Source organism: Plectropomus leopardus, chromosome 17 (genome assembly GCF_008729295.1).
Source record: "Plectropomus leopardus isolate mb chromosome 17, YSFRI_Pleo_2.0, whole genome shotgun sequence".
In the NCBI taxonomy this organism is placed as follows: domain Eukaryota; kingdom Metazoa; phylum Chordata; class Actinopteri; order Perciformes; family Serranidae; genus Plectropomus; species Plectropomus leopardus.
Genome location: NC_056479.1, coordinates 19,229,451 through 19,256,041, shown reverse-complemented (window position 1 = coordinate 19,256,041; position 26,591 = coordinate 19,229,451). Strand labels below are relative to the sequence as shown.

Genomic DNA, 26,591 nt, shown 5'->3' with positions numbered 1-26,591 from the left:
GCGGATGTTACCTGGTTTTGGCTGATGACAATATTGAGGAGCTGATAATGTTTGTGTCTAAATAGCCAGAGTTAGCAACTTATAAGAACAACTAGAAGAAAAAAATAAACCTGGGATAACATTTCCACTCATTTTGAATGAGTAATAAATTGTCCATATATGTAACGTTAGAGATCTTTTGTGATTTCTGTCATATCTATTGTATTGCGTCAGTATGCAGCTACAAGCATTTCTGACAGTGTTCACCTGTCTGGCATCACAGCTGCAGACCGAAGCATCAGCAGCTGCTTTAAAAAAAAAACAAAAAAAACGCTTAACCCTTTGGGGGAACGCTCTTTCAGGCAGGCGGCTGTCAGGGCCTTGAAAGTGCTGAACAAGAATGGAGGAATAAGTCACTATGCTGTATATTAATATATTTCCTCACTCATAAAAATCTCATTAATGCAGATATAATATTACTTTGTCTCTGAGATGTATAATCAGGGATTTATTATGAAATTACAATAAAATTTGATTTAAATGTTTATAAAGAAGTTTATATCCAAGTAGATGGGATTTGTTGCTTTGTTTTGTTTTGTTTTTTGACAGTGCAAATTCACTGGTATTGCTACTGACTACTAAATTTCTGGTATCGTGGCATGCCTAGTTGTCACTCTAATTCCCACAACAATATTTTGGCACTTAAATTTTATAGATGAAAGAGTATAAGGGTGGTTTATGTGGATAAAAATATTCCTTCAAAACATCCATACAGTCAAAACCCCTGTGGATTTGTTCCCTCGCTCTTCACCTATTCGCACACTCTCCTCTTTCCCTCCTGTGGATCTCGGATCAAAGCGTTACTTCTCTTTGTGTTCGGATACACTCTGGGGGTGCCGGATCAATCGAATGTGTCTAGAAGGTATTGAGTTAGCCCGCCGCTGCAGGTGTCCTGCCCTGTCCCTTATCTCCTCCGCAAGCTTTTCATCTGGGCAGCAGCACAACATAATTCTATTAACAGTGGCTCGGTAGATTACCAATTTCACCAGATTAGCCAGGGCTAAAGCCTCACTTTAAAGGATCAGTGGTTAAGAGATAGGGATGTGGATGGAGAGGTGGAGAAAAGCCACCACAGTAGTGTGAGAACATGCCACAAACTGCCCACCTGTGGAGACATACGATGGGTATAAGGCATTTCCACCTTCCCCGCACACACACACAGACACACACACAAGAAAGCGTTTGTGTTGTGTAAGCTGATTTGTAATGCCAAAGCCCTTTATCTCTGTGCTTATGCAATTAGGCTGGTGAAACAAAGCCCATAGTAATTAATCATAATATCCCTGACGATACAGTATGTCACTGTGTCACCTCTGCTCCTGCTGCTTCACACAGCTCTCCCCGAGAGGACTTAAATCATCTGGAGACACTTAAAGTCTCCCAGTCGGATCAGATACCAAAGATTTATTATAGTGGCAATAAAACCACAGACAAAACACTCTAAGTACTCCTTAATTAAGTGCTCCTGCAGGTCTCTTTGTATGTGTATCATCCTCTTTTTTTCTCATCATTTGAGAGTGAAGTAAGACTTTAGTTGATTCAGCACACGGTGAGCAGGCGTAAGTTTAAGGTGTCTTTGTAGCTTTCCTCCTGATTGGTTGGGTACATGTAACAACCCGTGAGCTCTCAGAGTGCCTCTGTGTTTCAGCCTCTGCAGCATATTGGCCCCTGCTGCCTTAAGACAGCTTTTAGATTAATGTTTGTATCAGTGTGTGTGTGTGTTTGCATGTGTATGAAAGTCAACGCCAGGGATTATAGTCACAGAGAAACACTGTCTCTGTCTTGTGTAAGTCTGGGTAAGCCAGCCTGACACACACACACACATACACACACACACACACACACACACACACACACACACACAGTCCAATGCTTGATTCATCCCTTGCACTAGACACAGCTTAACCGCCCTTCTTCACCTCTGAACTGAGATCAGTGTCAGGGCAGTCTGCTCAGCTCCTCGCTGCAGCACCAGCAGACACTCAAGCTGGTCTGAGATCAGCAACAAGCAGAGGTGGTAATGGACGAGTGGGTGTGTAGCTGCTGAAGGTGTGAGGAGTGCTGATGGATAGAGGGAGAGGAAGAACTACGGACGTCATTACGCCCCTGATTCACATTTTGTAAGCAAGCTGTGGGGAGGAGAAGAGAAACCCGACGGCTGCACTCGGAGTTAATCCTGCTGAGTAAAACTGTGTGTGTCACCAAACTGAAGTACGGAAAATAAAAATACACACAGCAGATTTCATGTGTTTTGCATGTAAGCAAAGGTTTGTTTTTTAATTCCGTTGACAGCAGAGTGGGCAGGATGTGGGCTGGGAGGATTGAAAATTTGACTGTGGGGCAAGTTGGAGGTGGGTGCGAAGTGGGAATGAATGCTCTGAGGTCAACACCAAAACAATTGCTAATATACTCGACAGTGACAGATTAAAAAAAAGCTTTATAAACTCTCTGTCACAACATGAAGCATGATTTCAACACTGGTTTTACTTGCTTTGTCTGTTTTTGCATCTTTTCTCAGTCCTCAAAGGCCCCTAAATGTCATGTCATTGTGCCGGCTGCGGTTGGGATTCCATAGCATAAAATCCTCATTTGAGTTTGAACACTTGTAAGTAACAAAATATGAATTACTAACATTGAAAAATGTAATTTTAATATGTAAACACTTTTTGTTTACACCTTACTTTTATGAACTATATCCAGAAATCTGAAAGTCCTGATTTAGAGCTATGCTGATGAGTTTAAAATATTGACATATATTGATGTGTTTAGCATGTTCCCATCGTAGTTTAGCATGTATGCATGCTAACATTTGTGATCTAGCTCTCAACACAAAGTGTAACAGAGGCTAATGGGGAAGTTTTGCAGTTATTTCATCATAAATCAAAGTATACGTTTGATTTTTACCAGAAAAAAAACATAAATCAGTGAGAAATACAAGAGGTAATCATGGAGTGAGCAGCATCACTTGCTAACTAGCTTACACCACATTAGGGTTCGTGAGCAGCGCAGTAAACTGAAGAGCCAAATTAACCCTGGTGCCCTGACGCGGTAGTTAGCTTCACCCTGATCCCGTCATCAAAATATACATTTATGATACTTAGACGTTTTATTTAGCGTGATAATGTTCACTTTTAACATTTTTAAAGTCTAAATGTAATTGGCAGAAGAAAAAAAGCGAATGTTAAGCTATGACTGAATTACATCACGGTCCTATGATTTAACATCGCCACCACAACAAGGTTGTAAAGCCGTGTTCGGAGCAGCTTGGTTCGACAACGTTTTGTAGTCCCCATTTAGCCACTTTTTAGCCACCGCCTTTTTAAAAGCTTCCAAGTTGGCAAGAAGTACATTTACTGATGAATTTTACGTCGTAGAGCAAAACATGAAAATCTCTATAAGCTTGTGTTAATCACAGACCGTATTTCAGGGATCTAACCAAAAACCCATTCAAAAAATTGACTGGCTTTAAGATGAGGGAACTGGAAGTGCTGAAATGTTAAGATACCGACACTGAGAAAAATTTAAACCAGCCATCACAGATTTTGTCAGCCTGTAGCATCATGTATAAATACAGGTGTGATTTCAACTTTTCAAACATTTTCACCTGACAGAGATCCAAGGAGGATCCAAATGTTTTCTTCATTTAACTTTAGTGGCATGGCGTCAATGTGCAAGCGATTCTTTTTTCCTTCAGGGACTCGCATGGCTGCAAAGTCCGCACTGACTGGGTCCTAGAAATTTTAGCCGTCTGCATTTTACACTAGCCTTTTTTTTGTTTTTTTCTTTTGGAGTATTTTACATTATAAAAATGACAAATGGCACCGATGACAACTTCAGAGCTGGGATAAATCACTTTGGGCTACTATTTTGCTGAGCTTTTTATCCCCCTCCTTTCCCTCTCTGCCTCGTTTCCTCTTTATTACTGCTGCCACTGGCTCAGCACTACAGCAGTGGCAAGGGAATATCCCCTCTGACACACATATACAGGAAAAATGCTGTAGTGACCGTTAGCCTTGGATTAGGATTATGATGATGGAAACAATCATTATGATGAATATACTGATGATTACACCAATACTCATATTAATGATGTTCTATGTATCCATGTGAAATGTGTCCAGTTATCTGAGCGTCATGGTACAGTCCAGCCATCTGCACGGACAGTCGAAACCCCTGCTGTTTCTTGGACTCAGGAAATTTATCTCGTTCAACCGATGGCCGTCAGATTGTCTGGCAACTGTGACGTAGCTGGCAGAGTTAGAGACAAAAAAACAACACACAAATACAATGGTGGGACAGCACAAAAGTGCACATGAACAAGCAGGCAGCTTGACAATAAGCAAAGCAGACGGATTGTGCGAGAATGAAAGAAAGAATGAGGAATTTCACACAATGGCAGGGAAAAAAAATACAGTTGGGTACACAGACTGAGAGTCGGAGAGGGAGTCAGCTTGTCACAGATGTCCACACTTTTCCCCCAAGATCCGTGCCAGCGTCCAAATGTAAATGCCACTGTTGACATGAGAGCAGCGTCAGGTGTCATGTCAGTCATGTCACGCTGAGTGACACTTTTGGTCGGGGCAGATCCCAGCTCGGTAGGAGACGATGATGCAATCGGCATCAACCCGACAGATTGTAAAGAGCCGACGGTTGCAGAAGGCACAGGATCATATAGTGACATTTTTTGTGTGGGTGTGAGTGTGGGAGTGCGCATGCAATTGTGTCTGTTTGTGGCCATACAAGAGAGGCTCGTCAAACTCACTTTGAGGTTGACTGATGATGATTTACATGCACATTCCCTCGCTTACTGCTGTTTGCTTTCACCCTTTATCTCTCAACCGTTTGTCAGATAACACCAGACAGAATAGGGATATCATATTTTGTATCTTGCTTACATTTTGTTCCCCTCAACGCCAAAAAGATGTAGCAGGATTTAGGGTCAACTTTAATTTCATTTCTTCTTAAACCGCATTTAAGAAAAATGACAAATAGATCTACCTTGTACCTTAAGAGGCAGATTTGGTGGTTGGATGCACTTTCTGTGGGCAGCATTGTGTCATAAATTGTTATTGTAAAACTGCCTTCTTTTCTCTCTCAGTGTGCTGTTTTGTGGTCCACAAACGGTGCCACGAGTTCGTCACCTTCTCCTGTCCTGGAGCCGACAAGGGTCCTGACACAGATGTAAGTTCAGCTTTTTCTTTCAAAACTTGCGTTGTTCTGATACCTGTACCAGAAATCCCCCCGATACTGCCAAAAATGCTTGATGACTTATCAGCAAGTACACAAGTCTATGCACCGATCTGCACATAAGTTAACAGCAAATTTACCGGAGGGGTTGATAGAAAACTTTCTTTTTTCTCTTTTAAAATGCCTATATTCCCCTTTTCAATCTTTTCCCTCTCTAAATTCTGAGGTTTTTGCAGGTTTGTTCTGCTCTCCATGTGTTTTCAGCAGCAGTTTGTAACTCACAGGGTGGAGAACTGATATGTTGATTTGTGGTGGCAGATGTTTTGATCGTGGCGGGCTGCCACAAAAAAATTAATGTGTGGGCAACCCCAAAATATAATTAAAATAGCAAAATATGTGTCCAAAAAGTAGGGGTGTTTGTTATTCTACAGTGTTTATCCCATGTATTTTTAAGTTGTTTCACTGTAATGAATTTTTCAAACCTGATAAGCAATGCAGTAAAAGAAGTGCAGAGTTTAAATGTCTGGTGAAAAGATGGTGAGTCAGTCAGAGGAACTCAAATCTGCAAATCTTCAGTTATTTAAATATAGATAAAAATATTTGTGGCCATTCTATTTGAAGGAAACGGATCTTTTAGTCGAAGTACTGTGATTTTAATAGAGTTTGGTCCCCCCCAATCAGTCTTTTTAGATTTGAAATTGGCGCAAACATTCTCATTTTCTTCATCCCTGTCCACGCTCTTCACACATAATTCAAGAAAATCTATACAGACTGACCATTTAAAACACTTCAAAGACCAGTGTATCAATATTATATCATGGATGAAAGTATTGCAATAAATCATATAGATTTTTTTATGTCAACCTGTAAAATTGAGCACTCTTATCTGCAGTGTTAATCACTTGGAGCCCTTCTCTCTTGCTGCATCAGCAACTGTTTACTTCCACACATCAGGTGTGATAACATTGTCCCTCCTCAGCCCCCTCACTTTGCCCCTAAGCTCGTCTGATGCTGTTGGGGCAGGGTGGTGGAGTTTTATCAGTGTTGGAGTCTGACCTCTGTGGTCCCTCGGGAGGCTTTATATCTTTTAAGAGTGAATGTGTGACCCTGCCGGAGCTGTTAGTGTCCTCTTCCCTCCAGCTAGGAATGGGATGTGTCCTTGGTTAGATAAGAGCGGAGGTCGAGCACAGCCGCAGCGTGTTAATGTCTGTTTACTTAGATGCACCCAGCCAATAACACACGTGCACGTACAGTTTGTGCATAGATGACAAAGTCCTCATCAGTACTTCTGTTCTTTAGTACAATTTTGAGGTACTTTACTTTCCATTGGAGCTACACAATCCCGATTTTGGCCTCCCACAATTAAATTAACATGATCGACTGTGATATTGATGTTTAAAATGAGGGCTCTACAAAACTCCAGTGCATAACAAATCAAGCACTTCGCAAAGAAACAGCCAGCCTCCACTTTTGTAAAACTGTTTTGTTTTTTTTTTGCTTAACTTTCTTGACTGTTGCCACTGCAGATGGGCAAAACAATTATCTGCTGTCATTAACCATCATCATCATCTGTTGTTTGGAAGTATTTCTGCATTAGGAGAGAACAAAAGATAAGCAGAAACTGCATCAGAGTTGTGTCTGTGATGCAAAGCAGCAAAACTTGTTAAACCACCTAAAAGAAATACATAAGAAAATACAGTAGGAGTCCAGAATTCAGTTGAAAAGCACATTAGTTTCTGTTTTATTTTGATGCAAAGATTTGTTTTTTATTAAGATTGAACCTCAACATGAAAGTGAAAGTGGTGCTCTGTTTGTTCAAAAGAGTGAAATCAAAATATTTGGCCCCTAATAACTTGGATAATCATGATAAATAATTGTGATCACAACATTCATCAGTATAATCATGATCATCATTCTGGCCATAATTGTGCAGCCTTAATCTCTATTGTATGCGACTAAAAAAAAACGAGATGCAACATCCCAGTGATGAACACTTTAATGCATCAAGAATTTAATCTAATAATATAATAAACATTATTCTGGGCCACTCTGCTTAATGTAAACCGTTTGTACTTAAGTATATTTTGATGCAAAAAAATGTACCTTTTAAAAAGTATCATATGTAACATTTCTGCATTAAAATGTATAAAATTAACTAGACCTATGTTATTAATGTTGTTGAGGATTGTTCTTACATTGTCCCAATCTGTAAAAATCTGTAATGATGCTTGTCATTGGGTCACCTGTTAACTGCGTCATATCCCCTTTACTCTCACTAGTTGCTCTAATTTATTGGGCAACATGGGAGACATCAACTGATACATCAGACAGTGAAGGAATCCTACAACGCCACCGAATTATACGCAGTAACAGTATCAAAGCGTTTTCCCTGCAACACATTTTCAACATTAACTGCATGCCATTTAGCAACGCATTCAGTATAGACTTCATTTATTGTTGGATATTTCAATACAACATTTTTATGTTGTATTGAAACATAAAAATGAACAACATGCTCATAAAGTTATTTTTTGTATGATTGTTTAACCAACGATAACAGCACCGGACTACTCAGTGACGGAGTCGGACACAGTCGCTATTTCACAATGTGAACAAAATTCGTCTCGTTATTGTTTTGGTTGAGAGACCCCTAGTGGCAGAAATTTGCATTTAAATTGTTTGAATGCAAGATTTTTAATACTTGTAACAGAGTATTTTTACCCTTGCTACTTTTGCCACTCTGTCTCATTAGTGGTAATTTCTTCGTCTCAACTGTGCGACTGCACCTACAAAATAAAGCAATTAGACGCTGGTGTTCTCACGCTTCATCTTCACCACACTGAAGGACCTGCTAATGAATGTTTCCTTTGCTAAGCCAATTAAGACGCACACCCACACCCATATCCTCTCATGTTTACACGAGCAAGAATGTGAAAATGTCTTACACATTTCATTAATAACAGTACTCTTTGTTCAGCGCCTCGCCGGCTCGCTGTGGTTCTCATTACCTAACATCAGAAGTCGTTCAAGTGTTGTAAAAAGAAAAGTGCTTTAGCGAAGCTGTTGCATCCAAAGCAATCAAGAGTGCGCTTCTTTTGTTTTACACCTTGTGTTTTATCAACTTTCATCAAAGCCGTCGCTCTTTGTCGGTTTCTCTTCATCTTGCTTTCTTTTTTTAAGACTCATTAGTCTTGTCTCTCGCTTTCCAAGACCCATTGTTCATTTTCATCTTGTTATTCAGCCGTGCATCTCCTCAGCTCCAACTGTCTATCCTCCTGCCGAACTGTTTCTCCCGGTCTTCCTGTCTTTTATCTCTCTCTCTCTCTCTCTCACACACACACACGTATTGAAGTGTCCATTGTGAATTTTGGTCTGCGGTTTTAGCGCCCATTATCTACCAACTGGCAAAGTGAATAGAGAGCCCTTTGGGGACGAACCTCTTTGAATTCCTAATGATGATATGGGACTCACTCATACACAAACAAAGCACTTATTTTCCTTTTCAACTTTTCAGTTTTTGACCCTGCTCTGAATTAAAACAGTTTCCATGCAGGATAGTCAAGTAAAAAAGAACAAAAAAAAAAAAACTACAGATCAAACAGTCAGTTACTAAGCAGACCACAACCATCCACATATCCCCACTGGGGTCGCAGCAATGTTAGATTTTCATGGTGTGATAACTTCTCAGGAAATATCACAGTTTCACCGTATTATAGTTTGTGGTATTAGATAATTACTAGTATCATTATCAGTAATAATGATGGTTAATGTGATGAAAAGACGAGTTTTTGGTTCAACAAAAGCTTTATATTTGTTGAAACTTTTTTTAATGGGATCATGTGCTATAAAAGTCAGACAGGCAGTAACAGAGGTAAGGATGTGATGTGCAGGTGAAAAATATCCATCCAATTGCCAATTCCCTTATGCCTATTTCATACAATTACTAATACAATTACTAAAGATAACACAACAAAAGCAAACCAAGTCAGTAGTCAGTGGTGAGGTTTGGGTGTTGGGTGCATGAAGTGTGTGGATGCTAACTTAAACCACACGGAAACAAAATGCTAACCAAACAAACCAAGTAAAACCATGTTGGGTGTTGGGAGACAGAGAGCCATTTTGGAAATGGCCAAGCTTAAATAGACTTGTGGCAGGTGAGGCGAATCCCAACAACGAGGTGGGAGGAGCCAAGCAGAGAGGGAGATCCTGACAGAAAGGCAGGCCAAACAGGAACTTAAAAGTAGCTCCAGGGGCATCACAGTAGAGAGCAAATTTACACGATATGATAACCTTTAATCCAAATACGATGGTATACCTTGGAACTGGGAGAGCACTGGAACCTTAATCCTCAGTGGATCATACAATATGTGCTGGTGCTCAATGCTAACTATACAGCATGTGTAGATTAACAGGTTTGTAGGAATGATTGTAAGCAAGTTTCATTATAGTTTCTCGAAAGTGAGAAAATGAGAACTTTAAAGCTAAGAGGCACAGAGTTTTAATGCCTAAGGCTGGCTTTCTGTATTTTCATGCATTGTTTTCATTTTGGTTCATAGTTAATAAAATGGAAAGCACTCTGTTTTCTAATGTTTTATAGAGCAAATAATTGAATACTTCTAAATTAAATGCTCCTCCAAAATAACCAGAGCCCTTTGAAGCCTGAGCACATTGGAATGATTTTTTTCCAAAACATGGGAAGAAGGAAATGATTAATGAAAGAAGAAATGACCCATAATGAGCAGGAAGTTAGTAAAAAGCACAAGAAAATTAGCCAAAATTTAGTTGTGAAAAAACAAACAAGGACATGAACTGGGAAAAGAGCTTAAAAATGTCATTTTTCCTTAGCTTTTTAAAAATCATTTTCTAAATTTATTAACTTCATGCAATTTGTGGAACACTTTTTATCAGGTTGCTCATTGTCTTTTCCCCCACGGTGTTTTTAAAACACCACTTCAGTTCATCAAGAATTTTCTGAGTTTTGGGATTCTTTGTTCAACAGGGGAATGCAAGAAAAGGCTTTTCTATGGGCATTTAACCCATCACAGAATGACTAATAGATAAACAAAGATCGTATGAGGGGTGAATTATTCCTTTTATCGAGAAAATAATCAACAGAATAATCGCTTGTGGGGAACATTTTGCAGTCATGCACCCATGCATCAAGATGAGATGATGCATCTCTGCTTTGAAGTGAAACTTGTTGAATCTATTCCCTGTCCGGCCTCGGAGCGAATGACATGACTCACCAACACCTATCCATCAGTCCCTCCTGCATCACTCCATCTACTCCTCCATCTTTGCCCTTCAGCTTCTGAATCAGTGTGTTGTCAGGACTCTCATGAATGTGGCTTGGGGCTCGGACACAGACATCATTTTCAGCTTTGCTCTCACACACACACATACATTTACACACATACACACCCTCTGCCCCATTGCACTGTGGGTTGTGAGTGACCCTTGTGTTGCCCTCGGTGAGTGGATGGTGTCATCTGTCCCGCAGAAGCTTTGATCCGTTCGCGAAAGGACGTGGAGAAGAGACACAGATATTTGCATTAGCATTTGAGTGAAAAGTGCTCTTCTCTCTGTTTTTCATTCAGCACGTTGCGCGGCGTAGGTGGTAAATAGTACTGTATTATCAGTCAAGGAGCACTCTGGAACCAGTGAATGAAGGTGACTCATCCATAGAGAAAAACAATATGGGTTTCCAAACCAGGTTACATGTGCATATTAGGCCTACATATTTGACCAGATCAAGCCCCTTTAAAATCTTCTTTTTTCCTTTTTTTTTTGTAACACCACTACGTTTCAGTGACAGATTTGGTCAGTGTGACTGAGGAGATTATGCTTTACATGGGTATATTGCTGTTACACTGACCTTGGCAGATCCTCTTTCCAACCATCTGTCTTTTGCCCTGTTCACGAACAACACTGCAGCAGCGTGTTTGCATGTGTTTTCAGATGGCTTTTTTCCTTCATGCATATGTTTGATTTATCACTGGTCTTTTCCTTACTGGTGATATTTAGAAATTTATGTGCTGTAAATTTATGTGTTTTTCACATTTGTATATGCTCCAAGAGATCTGGCAAATAAAACATTCAGCCCAAGGCTGGCTTGACCATTCGCACAATATCAAAGCACCTTAATGTTACATGAACTATTCAGCCTATGGATGCCTGTCAAAGTTACCAACACCTACAATGTCAAGTGAAGACAAATGAACATGCTCTGATGTATTTGTCGAGTAATCTGCTAACTATTGTAATATATTAGTCGTTCTATCACATTTTTAAAGGGTAATGTGGTATTTTTAGACCTGGGCCCTTATTCCACATTTTTGTGTCTAAGTGACAAATGGGAACAACAATTTTTTTTTACGTTGGTCCAGTATGTTGTTGTTTTTTTTAAATTAGATCCTTTTTGTTTAATCAAAGTGAGCCTGGAATTGCTATCCCCAAACACACCTCATCATCATAAAAAACGTCATTCAAAGTTGACAGGAAAAAAAAACAACAACTAACAAAACCCCTCTTGGTTCTTCACTGTTCCAACAATCACCAACTCTGGTTTGGTGAAAATAAACCCTTAATTCACCCAGTTAGTTGTGAAAATATGCTATTATGGAATTTGGTGAGTTTGGCAATGGTAAATTCTGTGCTGTTTTCAGTTAAAAAAAAACAACTCTTTAATATAAAGCTAAATACCTGAAGGGATCATTTCCATGATGTTTTCAGACACTGAGCCTGTCAGTGGCAAAAACAAACACCTTTAGTGGATTTAAATTGACACACATGCCCAAAGTGGTCACATTGCAGGATGCTCGTTGCTGCCAGCCTCAGCCCTCTCACTCACCAACTTAAAAAACTGTTGTTCCCATAGTCACTTTGAAATAAAAACATAAAAACAGGGTCCAGGTTAAAAAATAAAAAAGTTTCTCTTTTAAGTCCAGTGTGGTTTCTTAAAATTGCTGCTTGATGACAAACACCCCAAAAACCTGCGCCTGAAAAATGGATTATAAAAATAGTGGCCCATTAATGTTTGGTGCATCGTCTATACAATAAATCAAATAACTGTTATTGAAAAGTGTATTTTGAAAATACGTAAACTTAAATCATTATTCATTCATTATCTGTAGCGGCATATTGTATTTAGGGCAAGAAGCAGGGAACAGTGTGGACGGGTCACCGCACTATCACAGGGCTGACAGAGAGACAGACAACCATTCGGGCTCACAGTCACACCTACATTTAGAGTCCCCAGTTAGCCTCAGCTGCAGGTCTTTGGACCGTGGGAGAAAGCCAGAGAAGCTGAAGAAAACAGCTCATGGAGTATGGTCCAGTACAACAGTGGTAAAGTAGTATAAAAATAATCAGAAGTGGTGGTTTTAGGAAAACTGTAGAAGTGGACAAGTTGGTAAGAGACCACCACTGCTGTGAACTGTATGTTAGAAGTGCAGTATCATGTCCAGCTTCCCAATCTAATGCATGAAGTTCCCCTTTTTCCATTAATTCTGCCTGGAGTTCATTTACTAAAAACCACACTAAGGGGCTCTTACAAACCCCTCATCATGTCATCATGTAAGTATCTGCATAAACTACTGCAGCCTCCCTCCCTTCCTCAGAGAGGAGTAGAGCGAGAGGCATCATTAGCTATCATTGGCTCCTACGAAAATGAGGATATTATTGAGAAAAGGAAAGCGAGTGGTGGTTTGCTAAAAGTGGATTGTTGACCAGCTGCATTGTTTCTCCATCAGCTGAGAAAACAAAGCTTTCTGTCTTAAATATGAAATTTTATCACACACACACACACACACATCTAAATCTATGCAGTTGGTGTTAATTACTGAGGCTTTACATTAAGTTTCTAATCCAGTCTCATATTATAACTCATCCCCTTAAATATATCTTTATGCCCTTAATTTACAAGTTATTTCCACAAATATAGAATACACTGCATAGTGATATTTTGCTCTTACTGTAAAGGATCCTTCATGCTACATCCTTCCTTAATGTTGGGAAAAAAATAAATGTACCAGTAGCAATTTTGTCTTTAGTGGATGTTTGTCACTTTATATTATCTCAGCTTGATGGGTCATTGAGAAAAAAACTTAACTTCCATTGACACAAGGCATAATTTAGAAAATAAAATGCCTTTAAAAAGACACAGCTAGCTCAACTGTTTCCAGTTCGGTATTTAAATATAAGCTCTATCCAAATGAGGTCATCAGTAATTCAGCAGCAGTTTGCCAGCGATATTACCGGAGGCCCAGTTCAGGTCTGAGAAAATGCAACTGTCCATGTTCAGAAAATTACATTAGGAAGAGAGCAAATGAAATTAGAAGTGGTTCTGGATGAGCTATGTGTGTGTGTGTGTGTGTGTGTGTGTGTGTGTGTGTGTGTGTGTGTTTGAGAGACAGAGACTTAATAATTAGCCAGGAGCACATACAGTATGGCTGTGTGGTGCTGAAAGGACAATGGCAGTGGAGGTGGACACAATATTACAAACACTTCTACAGTCTAATACAAGTCTGGAATAAATATAACTTTTGAGAAGGTAATACTGTATTTAGTGACACTAATTTAGGTAACATTTATCCCATATTTTTCTCCACATGTGAGAGACAAAATCCCCTGCATGCTGCTCTGTAAAGGCCCTGACACACCAAGCCAACAGTCAGTGTCGGGCTGTTGTTGAGTGTCTGTTCTGCACCATTGGTCCTTGTTGTCCCTTGTAGCCCCTAATAAGACTTTTTTTTCCTATTCAGCATGATGTAGTCAACGGAAGCCCTGAGGGGGGAAAAAATTGCAAGAAAAGAAAAAAAAACTTTTTTGCAAGAAATTGTGAAATGGAGAAAAATGTGTATTTTTGCAAGAAAAAAAATTGACAAGAAGAAAAAAATTGTTTTTTCTCTCGCAATTTTTTTTTATCGCAAAAACATTTTTTCTACTTTCACTCTACTCTACTCTTTCACTCTACTAATAAATAGGCAAATAAAGATTTTTATTATGATTATTATTTTCTAATCCACAGATCACAGTGTTGCCTTGATCTCGTCAGGTAGGTCATTCCAAAGTCTAGGTGCTCTGGCTGCAAGGGCAATATTATCTTTATAAATGAATCTGGACCTGGGAACAGCAAGGAGCAACTCATCTGAGTATTCAGGGTGCTAGAAGGAACAACAGCAATAACAGATCAGACAAGTTACTTAGAGTGGGGCCTCTCCAAAAATACCTTAAAATATATTTCAACAGCAACAGGTAGCCAGTGTAAGGAATGAAGGACTGATGAAATGTGCTCATGTTTTCTGGCTCAAGTCAAAATCATAGTGACGGTGGAAGGCAGGAGAAGGAAAGTCAATAAGTTGTTTCTTGTGTTTCGTGCCATAGGGGATATAGTTTAGTTTTTATAAGGTTATTGCACTGCATTATTTCTGACTAATGGACACTCGATGACATGAATATGAGAACACAATCAGCCTCTGCTTGCTTTAAATCTCAGAGGAGCTCTTATTGTTAATGTTCCACTTATTTGTGCAGAAAAACAAAGACGGTCGGCTGGTTTATTGCCTGATGCACGGTACCTGTCAGCTGCCATCTGCCTACTGTCAACCTGTATAGAAAGAGAGGGTGAGCGAGGGAGAAAGAGCCGGAGCATCACAATGAGTCAGATGAAAAGAGTTGAGCTGCTGAATATTTCTGCGTCACTTTGACACATTGACAGGTGTTGTGCGGAAACATGGCAAATCCCTTGTTCGTTCCTCTTCCTGGTCCTGCTGTTGGCAGCTGTGACAGCTGAGTGCTTCTTTGTTTGTTTGTTTACCTTCAAAGGTTGCAGCCTCTGTCCTAATGCAGTTAGCGGGCATCAGTTTCAGTTTTTGGGGACATTTTTGTCCTCTTATTTGGTCACCTAAAATTTATCCAAGAACTTCCAGTGTTTAGATAACACCAATTCCAGGTCTGTGGCATAACTAGGTACCTTGGTAGCATTAGCCTCGCCTGGTAGCATACATATCAGCTGCATCTCGCACCACCAGCCTGCCTGTCCCGAGCCATTTCCCTCCCAGCAGCTCGGCTCTAACCTGCAGCAACAGCTGGGAGAGCTATGGCTAACATGTCTGCTACAGCGGCTTACACAATGTCAAATCTCTCCACATGTTACTGCCGAAGTGCACAGAAAGCAGATTACAGCTTAGAGTCGAGCCTCGCTCGCCGCGTCAACACGTGCTGCGGAGTGCAACGACAAGAGCAAGCAGAGTGATGAATTAACTTGACGATAACTCGGTACAATATGTAAGTCAGCGGGGTCAGCTTAAAAGACGAACGCTCGCCTGTGTGTCATTAACCCAGAGGAACAGATCGCTCTTTAGATTACAGACATTGTGATTATGTAAGGCGGCTACACCGAGGGGCTGTGAGGCCGCTCTTTAAATCACAATCTGTCTGACTGTTAAGTAGTAAGCAACATTACTTTAGGCTGAGCAGATGTCCCACACTGACACAGCCGCTGGGCCTTTTACACAGACTGCTCTCAGTGAGAGAAACGATGTGCAGATATAGTTTTTCTTTTTTTACTGTTATTGGTTTGACTGCTGTCAGGTCAAGCAACAAAGTACAAAATATTTAAGCAATAATTAGTAATAATCCTTATGGAAATAACAAATATTTAATTATTAGTCAATGATTTATTTGCAATTTGAGACTACTTCTCAATGGCTTCTTCTTGACTGTAGATTGTGACTAATGTGAGAGCTAGTAAACAAACGAGTAACATCTAGTTCCATTATACTGGAGATAAGGCAGACATCTCTATGGCCGATATCTCCCACACTCTGCAACTCACACCAAAATAACCTAGACTGATAAACAGCACTAAGAGAAAAATTATGTATTACTGATTCTTGGTTCAACTGTCCCTTTAAAATCACCAACTAGCCCTGGTAATGTTAAAATCCCTGAGTTTTTTTTTTGAGAATTAAAGACAGTCAGTATTCTAAAGTAACATTTCTGCAAAAGCAGTCAAACTTCATAAAACTTTCTGCGGTGTTTCATAAAAAATGATTAACGTGGCATGACTGTGATGAAATAATTACAAAAAGACACACATTTTGCATGTGTTGTAATGGATGGCTTGAGAGTCAGGTTTACAGGATTATTTCCACCATCTACTTCAAAATGTACAGATTTGACTCTCTGTTATTTAAAGGAAAAATGTTATCATTAGTTATACAACGTAAATATATATTGGTTTTTGGGAAGTTGGTAATATTCACATGCAATGTTCATAAGATGTGAAGTGCATGAAAAAACTTTAATCATCAGAAATCAATAAGGCTCAAAAGTATCAGATGTCTGAACAGCTGGAAAATACGAGCAATTACATAAGCTGCCGATTTAATCAGAGATATCAAATTGCAATCTGCAGTTATTGGTCCCATGCCTGGTTACATAAGCCAGTATGTTAGTTTGTTAATGAATGTAAGAGCTTATCGGGGACACTCCCAATAGCAAAGTGGTCTTTAACTGGATATTAAGCAACAAAAAATGAATGGAAGTTTGTTTCTTTTATCGTACTGCCTGGCTTTTGTCTGGGATCAACATGTACACAGGAGTGTATATACCAGGTGCACATTCCCAATAACACAGGAAATGCATGGAACTCATCTCCTACAGTAAATACATCTTGTTATCTCTGCCATGTTTACGCCTCCTCCTGTGCATAAGTGTGCGTGCACAGGGATATAATACACTTGGTGTCAGACTATCTCTTTTTGGTGCTATTGATAGGGTGTGCAAATGAAAACATCACACGTTGCCTAACTGCAGCACGTCTAAATGATGGAGTGTGAAGAACACTGTTTGCATGACTGTCCCCAGGCTGTGCTGCACAGAGAGGGAAAACACTGTGTCAGCTCTCACTCACACTCCGTCGCTCCTCGCCTCAGGTCTACTCCGATTTTATTATTTGTCACCTGGCTCTGCTCTGTTCTGCTGAAAATGACCACCTTACCAAAACATACACAGTGGGGCATGCTTACTGTAGCGAAGCCGCCTGCTGACTTCTGCGAATGCCTGCCTTTGTTACAGCACAGCAGAGGGTGGGGCACAGCTTAAAAAGTCTGAGCCAGTCGACCAACAAACCATCAATTTGCCTTTTACAGACAAGAGTGGATATAATTCTCCCCTTTTGGTAGAATTGCTGGAAGGGCTGCATCCAATAATATAGATAAATCTGCCAATTACTTTTTTTGAGTCTATAAAATGTAAAAAAATTGTAAAAAAAAAAAAGCCCACCATTGATTACCCAGAGCCTTAGGGCTGCCCCCTTGAAGTTGAAAATTAAAATCATCAGTCAGAGACCCTGCAGTCGACTGATACTCCTTTAAACCAACCAGTCATTTTTTTTACGTTTTTTATAGTTTTTCACATTGTCATATGCAGTGTACTTGGGACTTTTCGGTCCCCAGATTTAGCTGCAGAGTGAGAGCTCCTTTCGTTTTACTGCTCTTTGGTACAGGCAGCTGTGCACACAGAGGAAGCTGTTGGGAGCGTGAACAGCTTTGCCTGGTCAGGCTCCAAGATGTCTTACCTTCTGCTTAGTGAATTTACAGCTCAAGGCAACTTAATACCATACAGTCTCTGAATTGTGAATCTTTTTGCATATTTCCGATCCATTGTTAGGGTAATTAGCCTGTTAACTACATGAATGTCACACTGAACATGCCACTGAAGCACTGAACAGCCAAATCTGATACAACTGACATAATTCTGAGGGTACAGCCTTACAAAGCCTCATCTAAAACCAAAACCCAAATATATTTGATTTACAGAGTTACAATACAAAGTGTTTGCCATGTTTCATAAATTACTCCAATTATTAATGTTGTATAAATCAATGACAAATTCAGTCACTCATTGTGCAACTCTATTTCCTGGAAAATTGTTTCTCTTTGACCAGTTATTTCTTTGGCTAATGATAGTTGCATGTTATGACAGTTGGCTATTTTCAGCCATGTCTTACATTCTCTAGTGATTAAATGTACCTGGCTAAAATGTCGATACTGAACAAATCAGCAAAATGTTAACTGAAACATATTTTATTTGTTTTCCACCAGAGTATGCAATCTTGCAATATAATATCCATTTATTGGAACTAAAGCATTTTATTATTACTGTTATTATTACATTTTTTATTAACATTGAACTGAAATCATGAGCTTTACCTAACCTTAACAAAAGTGGTTTTGTTCCCTAAACTAGACAGACAGGCATCCAGATATGAACACAGGATTGGTCTCATAGTGCGGCACTTTGAACGGCCACCAATCACCCAACCTCCTTGCAATTTCAGGGCATAATGTAAATGTTGTTTTTCATCAACTCAGCGAAATAACAACAATAATCTGGGCAGCGATCATGTTGCCACCACAATGTTATTATAAATGCAATTCAGTAATATACAAATTTGGTGACAGGGTTACATATAAACCTGATATGAGCTTGGATTCTGTATTGAGCTCAAGATACAAATATTGCATTTTTGATGAGTAACATTGAATGTAAATGAAATTTTTTTTTAATGTCTTAAAAACAAACTCCACAAGACCTTTAGCGTTGACAGCTGAATTATAAAATTGTATTTAGTGGGACTCTTGTGCATGGCACATTTTTTTCTCCATTTATTTCAAGATGAATTTGATTCACAGCTGTGCAATATATCAATGATATATTGATATTGTGATATGAGACTAGATATCGTTTTGGTTATAAAGGTTATTACATTAACGTGATGTCATTTTTTTAACTTTTGAACATTTTTTGGACTAGCTATTCTGTTATTTGTAACTTAGTATATCAGCCAGTATATCCACACCACTTAATCATTTAATATCAATGTCAAAAATTTGGTTAAAAATATTGTGATATTGGATTTATTCCATATCGCCCAGCTCTGGTTTGATTTCTTTGTCCTACTTAAACTGCTCTGTTACTCCAAAGCAAACTTTTGTTTTATAACATTGTTAAATTCATCTACATAAAGTAGGAAATTTGGCCCTAACAGCTGCATAAAAACAACACCACTGTCTCCTCCAGCCTCCCCTCTGTGTGCTTTCCTGAAGAAAACATATTTAATCATGTGATTATGTAATAACATTGTGTGCGTGTTCATATCTACTGTAGATCTGTGCATGCTCCACAGCATGTGTGATGATGCTCCTTTTGCTTATTAAAAGTGCGGCTCATTAAAATCCACTGACAAAGATGGAAACCTCCTGCCTGAATAAACCCCAAAGACCTGGACAGGAACAGAGAGGGAACGAGTGCAAAGCAATTAAGCAGATAGAGAAGATTTAGAGTTGCAGTTGGGTCGGACTTTTCCAGCTCTAATAAAGATATTGTGGGAAATTATGAGTGCAGCAAAAAGTGACATAATATCAGAGGACACTGTGATAATTTAAAGCTACGGTCTCATTTCAGCCCACATAGCTGGTATGTTACACAGGAGCTGCTTAGTTTCAAATCTTGTTTAGGTTAAAAAATGGAGAAACAGTTTCTCAGCTCAGCTGGCCCTCTTATTAGCCTCAGAGTTTTTGCAACCCAGTGTGACCAATGCATTTGTTATGGATGGTAATTAAGGCCCGATCATCTCAAAGATAAACGCAGATACTATTTTGGCACAGATAAAACTATTCATCTTGCTTATCAACATTCCCCGCGTGCCAATTATGTCCAACTTCCTTGTGAAATGTTAATTAATGGGAGTAGGTCATGTGTGGATGAGGATTCATTTCCTCTTTTTAATAAGGGGAAATGTGCTGAAACGTGCTGGCATTTTCGGAAGTCTGGCTGCAAAAGTAAAAATGTAAGGGCGGTCAAGACAACGAGAACGAGTGTGAAGCCAGAGGCAGGCTGGGAATACAAGTGAGTCCTCATAAAAGTTTTATTAAATTAAGAGGAATTTAGTGAATCTTCTTCTTGGGGAACAGAGAGCTGCTGCACCTGGGGTCCCCGCCCTTACAAGAAAAGTAGGAGGAGTGGATAATGAGGATGGGAAAGAGCAGAGAGGGTGGTCAGAGGAGAGGGAGCATTTGAGAAGGTAATTTGAAGTTAGAACTAACACATGGAGGTCAAGCCAAGATGAGAGAATGGGAGAGTAGACGGAGGGGAAATCTACCCCGAGGAAGGAAAAACAGAGCGAGGAAGGAAGTCTGCGAGCTTGAGGGCTTTCTGCCTGCAGGGAAGATGGAGAAGAAAAGGGGAGGAATCGGCATCAGAGAAAAGAAAGAGAGAGAGAGAGGAGGAGGACGTGGTTTGTTGTGTGTGTCAAAAGGCCAATCCCTGCCGGGCTGCGATGAACGAGAGGAGAAGCACTAATCAGGGCACAATGGAGATGCAGCATAATTAGCTTAGCCTGCAAGACGAGAATCATGAAGAGAACAATGGCCTGTGAGTGGCCTTAAAGTCTGCGCGCGCACACACACACACACACACACACACACAAATGATGCAGTGATTATGGGGCATGATCACCCTTGTATCCATGTGTGAGTTGTACCGTGGTTGCCAGTGCTGGTGTGTTTTCCAAGTTCTGCATGTGTGTTTACCTCCTGGTGAGCCGTATGGTGAGTGTGTGTGTTTGTGTGTGTGTGTGTGTGTGTGTGTGTGTGTGGGCGACCTGCCCTTTTCTTTGCCAATTGCATCTGCTCCCTCTCCTCGCATTATTAGGAGCATTTGGTCCTTCTGAACATCATTTGGTCGCCGCTTTGTTTTCTTCTTCTGTGGTAAATAATCAGACAGCAAGAGACTTCATTGTGGCTTCATAGCTTCTGTTAGTCGTTTTTGATGAATCTTATACTAATACTAAAACTGAGACATTTTATTGGGAAAGTTAAGCCCTTTTGCAAAGAAATTAAATCAAATATTTTTATTTCGAACATAAATAAATAAATAATAAAATACCTTGCACATAAAAAAACACAAAAATAATGGTGAACATATACAACAGAGTTTCAAAAAGCAACATATATTCACGTCTCATGTCCGAAAAGGAGTAGGAAGCAGCAAATGCTTGTCTAATCCTGGACACTCTCCGCCCAAGTGTCCACTCTACACCTGAACCACTCTGTTCATCCCAACATAGAATAAGAAAAATATTGACAACAATATCACCATTGACTTTACATTCCCAGCCCTCATGCCTGTAACTTGCAAAAATTGTCTTTTTGAACATACCTTTAAACTGTTTGATATTATTACTTTGTCTGATTTCTTCCTCCAGTCTATTCCACGAAAGAGCACCACAAATAGATATACAGATACTGCAACAACGCAGACCGTTCATTACGCAGGTTTAGCTTTTTCCACAACGAACCAAACAACACCAGCGTAATGTCGCCACAGTGTGTGATTTTAGCCGGCGTCCCAGAAGCACTGGGACTGTTTAAAAAGCACTGTCCCGCTCAGTCCTTTCTGACCTTCGACTCGCTCGAGGATTCATCTTGACTGTCAATCTGTTGTGTTTGAGAAGCAAATGTTGCATTTTAAAGGCCACTCCAAAAGTTAAATGTTGAATAAAAACAGTAGATCTTTCTTTCCAGGTATCAGAAAATGACCTGGCCCAGCAGCCAAAATTCGGCATGCAAAGAAGTTGGCCGGCATTCAGTTTCTCAACCTGTGATAAATGACTCCCCAGAATCGAGCCAAAGAAATAAATAAATTGCCCTTATTCACTGCCATCACTGGGTGGGTATCAAAAATGATCCAGCCCATCATTTGCCCAAACTTGGCACACCGTCCAACTCGGCTGAGCAGGTCAAGCATTAGAAATTAAGGAAGGGGGACAACATTTTTCAAAGTGGGCCCCTCATCCACATGTACAGTGATGCATAGACCTTTGCACAGCCCCTTTGGGTCTTTGGACAGGGCCATCTGTACCATTTGATGCCCCCCCAAAGGCGGGTCTATGGCTCAGAATAGAGATGAATGACGCCCCAGAATAGGGCCAAATAAACTGGCCAAATTTCAGCTGCCCAAACTTCCATCACTGGTTTCTGTTTAACTTTGACTCCCTATAATGAGAGAAGAACGCAGCACTGTGTGAGCAGCCAATGAACTCAGTGGCTTTTGACAGAAAAAAGAAAAAAAAAAGTAATATGTAGCAAAAAACAATACTAACGCTCCTGGGTAACTTTTGGGAGAAGGCTTGTTAGCCTAGCTTGCTAGCTTCCGCTTTCTGAGTGCGATGCAAACATAACAGTACAATGGATCCTCCCTTGTAAAGAGGACGATATCCTAAATCGTCAACAGTTCATAACCAATGCTATGAAGGCCTGATCAGGGCAATGAGGCTATGCAGGGCAATGACGTGCTCCAGCTACTAGCAGACCACGTCTCCTAGCAACACTGGTCCTAAAATGTTCCCTGCTGCCATTGGAAACCCCCAGAGGCTTGAATCTTAGACGCCTTAAACAAACACGCCCGAAATGGGGAAAAACAAACAAACTGCGCAATAGCTGTAGTATCATTACTTTTTGTGTTTCCAAAAATTGAGAATTGAATGTGTGCGTGTGTCATCTAAATATGTCAGCAGCTGACCTCGTGTCCTCTGTCCTTCTGCTACATGCCTGTGTGTGATGTGTCCTAAACCCTCTGACATTCAAACTGTGTGTATATGTGCCCATCTTGCGTGCACTAACGCACGTGTGTGTGTGCGTGGATTATGTCAGATGCCTTGTAGCTGGCAGAGTGACCACTTTGGCTCCTGATGCTTCTGTCCAGCATCCAAACAGCAGATGATTACCGCTGTGTCCCTTGATTGTGTGTGTGTGTGTGTATGCGAACGTGTGTTCCTCACTATTTACGTCTCTCCAATTACGTAAGCAACACAGCTGCTCTTCATCTGTGTGATTTTTTTTTTTTTTCAAGTGGTGAACATGCAGCTTTCCTCCTGCTACCGGCTCGGTTTACAAAATTCACCTCCTCCATCCAGCTAATGCCTCCTGCCGTACTTATTGACCGAAAGCTTTCAGATCATCAAAGAGTTACTCGGCATTAGGATGAGGCCAAAAGATCAACAGCTGGCCCGTCAGTGGGATTCTAATCCACAAGGTGTTAGTGATATGGGAACATCCTCGTATGGCTTATCCATACGTACTACACTCTCACGATTAGACAGACGGACATATCACTGATGATATGAGATGTGTGGGTCTTAGATAAGACAGACCTCTGACCTGCAGCTTCACAATTCGCTGGAGATAAACACATAAGCTTTAAGTGCACTTTTAATCCCCCTGTATCAAGTATCTGTGTTACTGTACATACAGCTGGTCATAACCATTGATTTACTAAAAGCGCATACATGTAATTGTAATATAATTCTGCTCGTGTGGCTTAATGCAAGACAGTAAGGATTAGATAGACATCTGTTTCTATATCTTACACAAATTCACATCTTGGACTATTATCCCCAAACATTGCACATATTCTGTATACTGTGAATTTTGCACATCCCCTGATCAATATTTTGGCACTCCCTGCCTACCCCAGGATACTGTAGGCTACATTTTTCAAGTTATAGTATTTTTTCATAGTATCTTTTTCATATTTTTATTGGTTTTTTTTGTTTGTTTTGTTTTTGCATGACTGTTATATGTATTTCCTCGCAAAGCCTCTGGGAACCCAAATCATCAAAAACTTTCTTAATATGTAATTTAGGGTCTTTTATGCATAATTAAAAGCATACAAAGTTATCAGACATTAGCCTCAATCCAAATTTGAAATATTGTCATTTTAGTTTTTTCACAGTTCTCTGAAGCTGAGTTGATTCAGGCGTGGTTATCCCGATCCATATCTCATAATATTGATGAAGCCAATCAAAAATTTAAAAAGAGGCGTCAGTTGACTTTGCGTGACTTTAAGGTATGTCGTCACCATGTTTGTTTTCCTAAACCTAGCCTCCGTAACTTTAACATGAATTATAAAACTTGTGTAACTTATGTTAGGTCTGTAATGTCATTTGTGAGGTGCTGATTCAAAGGATATCATACAAAACCATGTGAGGATACGTTGACCTCATTATCTGTCATTTGGATGTACTGTATTTAATTTTAAAACCAGAGGATGATAAATGAGCACATAATCAGTGCTGAATTTTCCCTAGGGTTCTACAAAATAATTACTATGATGATCATTAATTATTTACCTTTGCAAATTAGAACTACACTCATGACTTCCTGCAGCTTTCTAAAACACTGAAAAAAATACGCAAGGTTACAGTGCCAGTGTGCCAACAATGACTGTCACTTCACAAATTCAGCACACATTTACACAATACACAGTACTGGAAGTCAACATTAAGACCATTTCCTTAAGTAAAAGTAGGATTTAAAAAAGTACAAGTAAGGTTACAGTGCCAGTGTGCCAACAATGACTGTCACTTCACAAATTCAGCACACATTTACACAATACACAGTACTGGAAGTCAACATTAAGACCATTTCCTTAAGTAAAAGTAGGATTTAAAAAAGTACAAGTAATGCATTCATTTTTTACAAATCATTTTGGTCAAAGTTTCTGATGTTTTCAAGGCCAAAAAGTCAATTTATTAATCAAGAAAATATTTGGGTAATATATCACCTTTAAATGTTGTTTTTTCACAGATATTTTTCAAACACTAACTTTTTTTTGAGAGTCGCACAAATATGTAATTTCCTGAAGAGAACAATGGTTTCTGCTCAAAAGGACACGTATAAGTCGTACTTACAAGAACTAAACACCAGTTCATGTATTGACAATAAAAATCGTGATCACAATATAAACCGCAGTGCACTATTTATCACTTTGTCATTATAGTGCAGCCTGCTTTGCCTTGACCTTTTATCTTCAACTGCTTATTGTAAATTATAATAAAGTCCAATATAGATGTTTTCATTAACAAAATGCAGTCGCCTTCGACTTAACAACCCGCCAATAAGACACACGAGGTGATAACCTGTGGTGACATTTAGCTGATAGAAAATAATTAGGACATTAGAGTGTAGCAGAAATACTGATCCTTGCACATGACGCATAATTAACCTACTCGTGAGACAAATGTCCAATTACACAGCCCTCGAGTGAATGTATGAATATTTCTCGCATTGGTTTTACCATGCCGAGGCTGAACTGATCGATCATTTGATAAGGTTTCTGTGCTGACTTGATTGTGTTCAAGAAATTTAAAAAATATTAGAGGTTGGGGGTTTTGAGCTGATCTATTCTTGTCAGGCTGGGCGTCTCAGACAGGGCTGACTAATGATCCGACGGGCTCGGCCGCGGCGGGAGGGATCAGTGACAGCTTAATGAGGCCACAGGGCTTCTGTGCTTACAGAGATAGAGAGAGAGGGAGGAGGGTGATGTGGTGGGAGACACAGAGAGGAAAAGAGAAGAGAAAAGAGGGATACCAGACGAGAGGAGAGGAAATGAGAGCCGTGAAGTAAGGGAAAGGAGCAGGCAAAGCAGAGAAACAAAAAAGAGAGAGATAAATGAGAGAGTAGGGAGCATGCAGTTAAAATTAATGTATGGTGTAAAGTGTCCCACTGATGTCCTCCCACTCCTGCCACACTCTGGGATTCACTCTGAGTGTGTGTGTGTGTCTGTGTGTGTGTGTCTGTGTGTGTGTGTGTGTGTGTGTGTGTGTGTGTGTGTGTGTGTGTGTGTGTGTGTGTGTGTGTGCACGCACTTGTGAAGCATCCCTAACTGCTCAGTGGGTTTAATTATCAAAAAGTTAGTGAGAATGAGTCACTCCCAGAAACGGCTAGGAGGGGCGTTCCCTCCTGTCGTCGCTGCTGGAGATGGGAGCACTCCTGGGTGTGAGTTAGACCTGCATCAGCACGCTCACACCAAGAGACATTTAGAGGAACAGCAGAGCAAGAGGAATTGAAAGAGGGGAAAATGAGTGATTTATATACCCCCTAAATACCTACACACACACACACACACACACACACACACACACACAGGGAACTCAGCCCGAGGCATCCAGACTTTTGTTTTCTTAAATAGAGCATTACATGGTCCTTGATGAACCTGGCAGTGAGGACAGGAGGGAGACAAGAGGAAAAGAAAGACCTGTGAGGTGACATCCCCAGTGGAGCGGCACAAACAGGCTTTGTTAGCGAGACAGACGCAGACAGAGACCTCAGCATGGTATCTCACTCCTGGGGCCTCATGAAGGAAATTGATTGCCCTTTTTTTCGGCTGTGGATTTTGCTGAAAATCTCTGCTTTTTTACTTGTTGGTAATGCAGTGAGACCCTCCTCAAAGATAACAGCATTGGTCTTTCTTGTGGCCATTAAGAGTTATGATCTTTGGTCTCTAATGAGGAAGGG

General features: G+C 40.1%; 1 protein-coding gene across 1 annotated transcript in view; it reads left to right on the top strand.

Annotated features, from left to right (window-relative positions):
- The window catches only part of prkcab (protein kinase C, alpha, b), a 120,889-nt gene that overhangs the window by 38,699 nt on the left and 55,599 nt on the right, over nt 1-26,591 (top strand). The window contains exon 3 of the mRNA XM_042505154.1: nt 5,138-5,220. Within this exon, the coding sequence (XP_042361088.1) occupies nt 5,138-5,220 (83 nt within the window). The remainder of the gene's footprint in view (nt 1-5,137; nt 5,221-26,591) is intronic.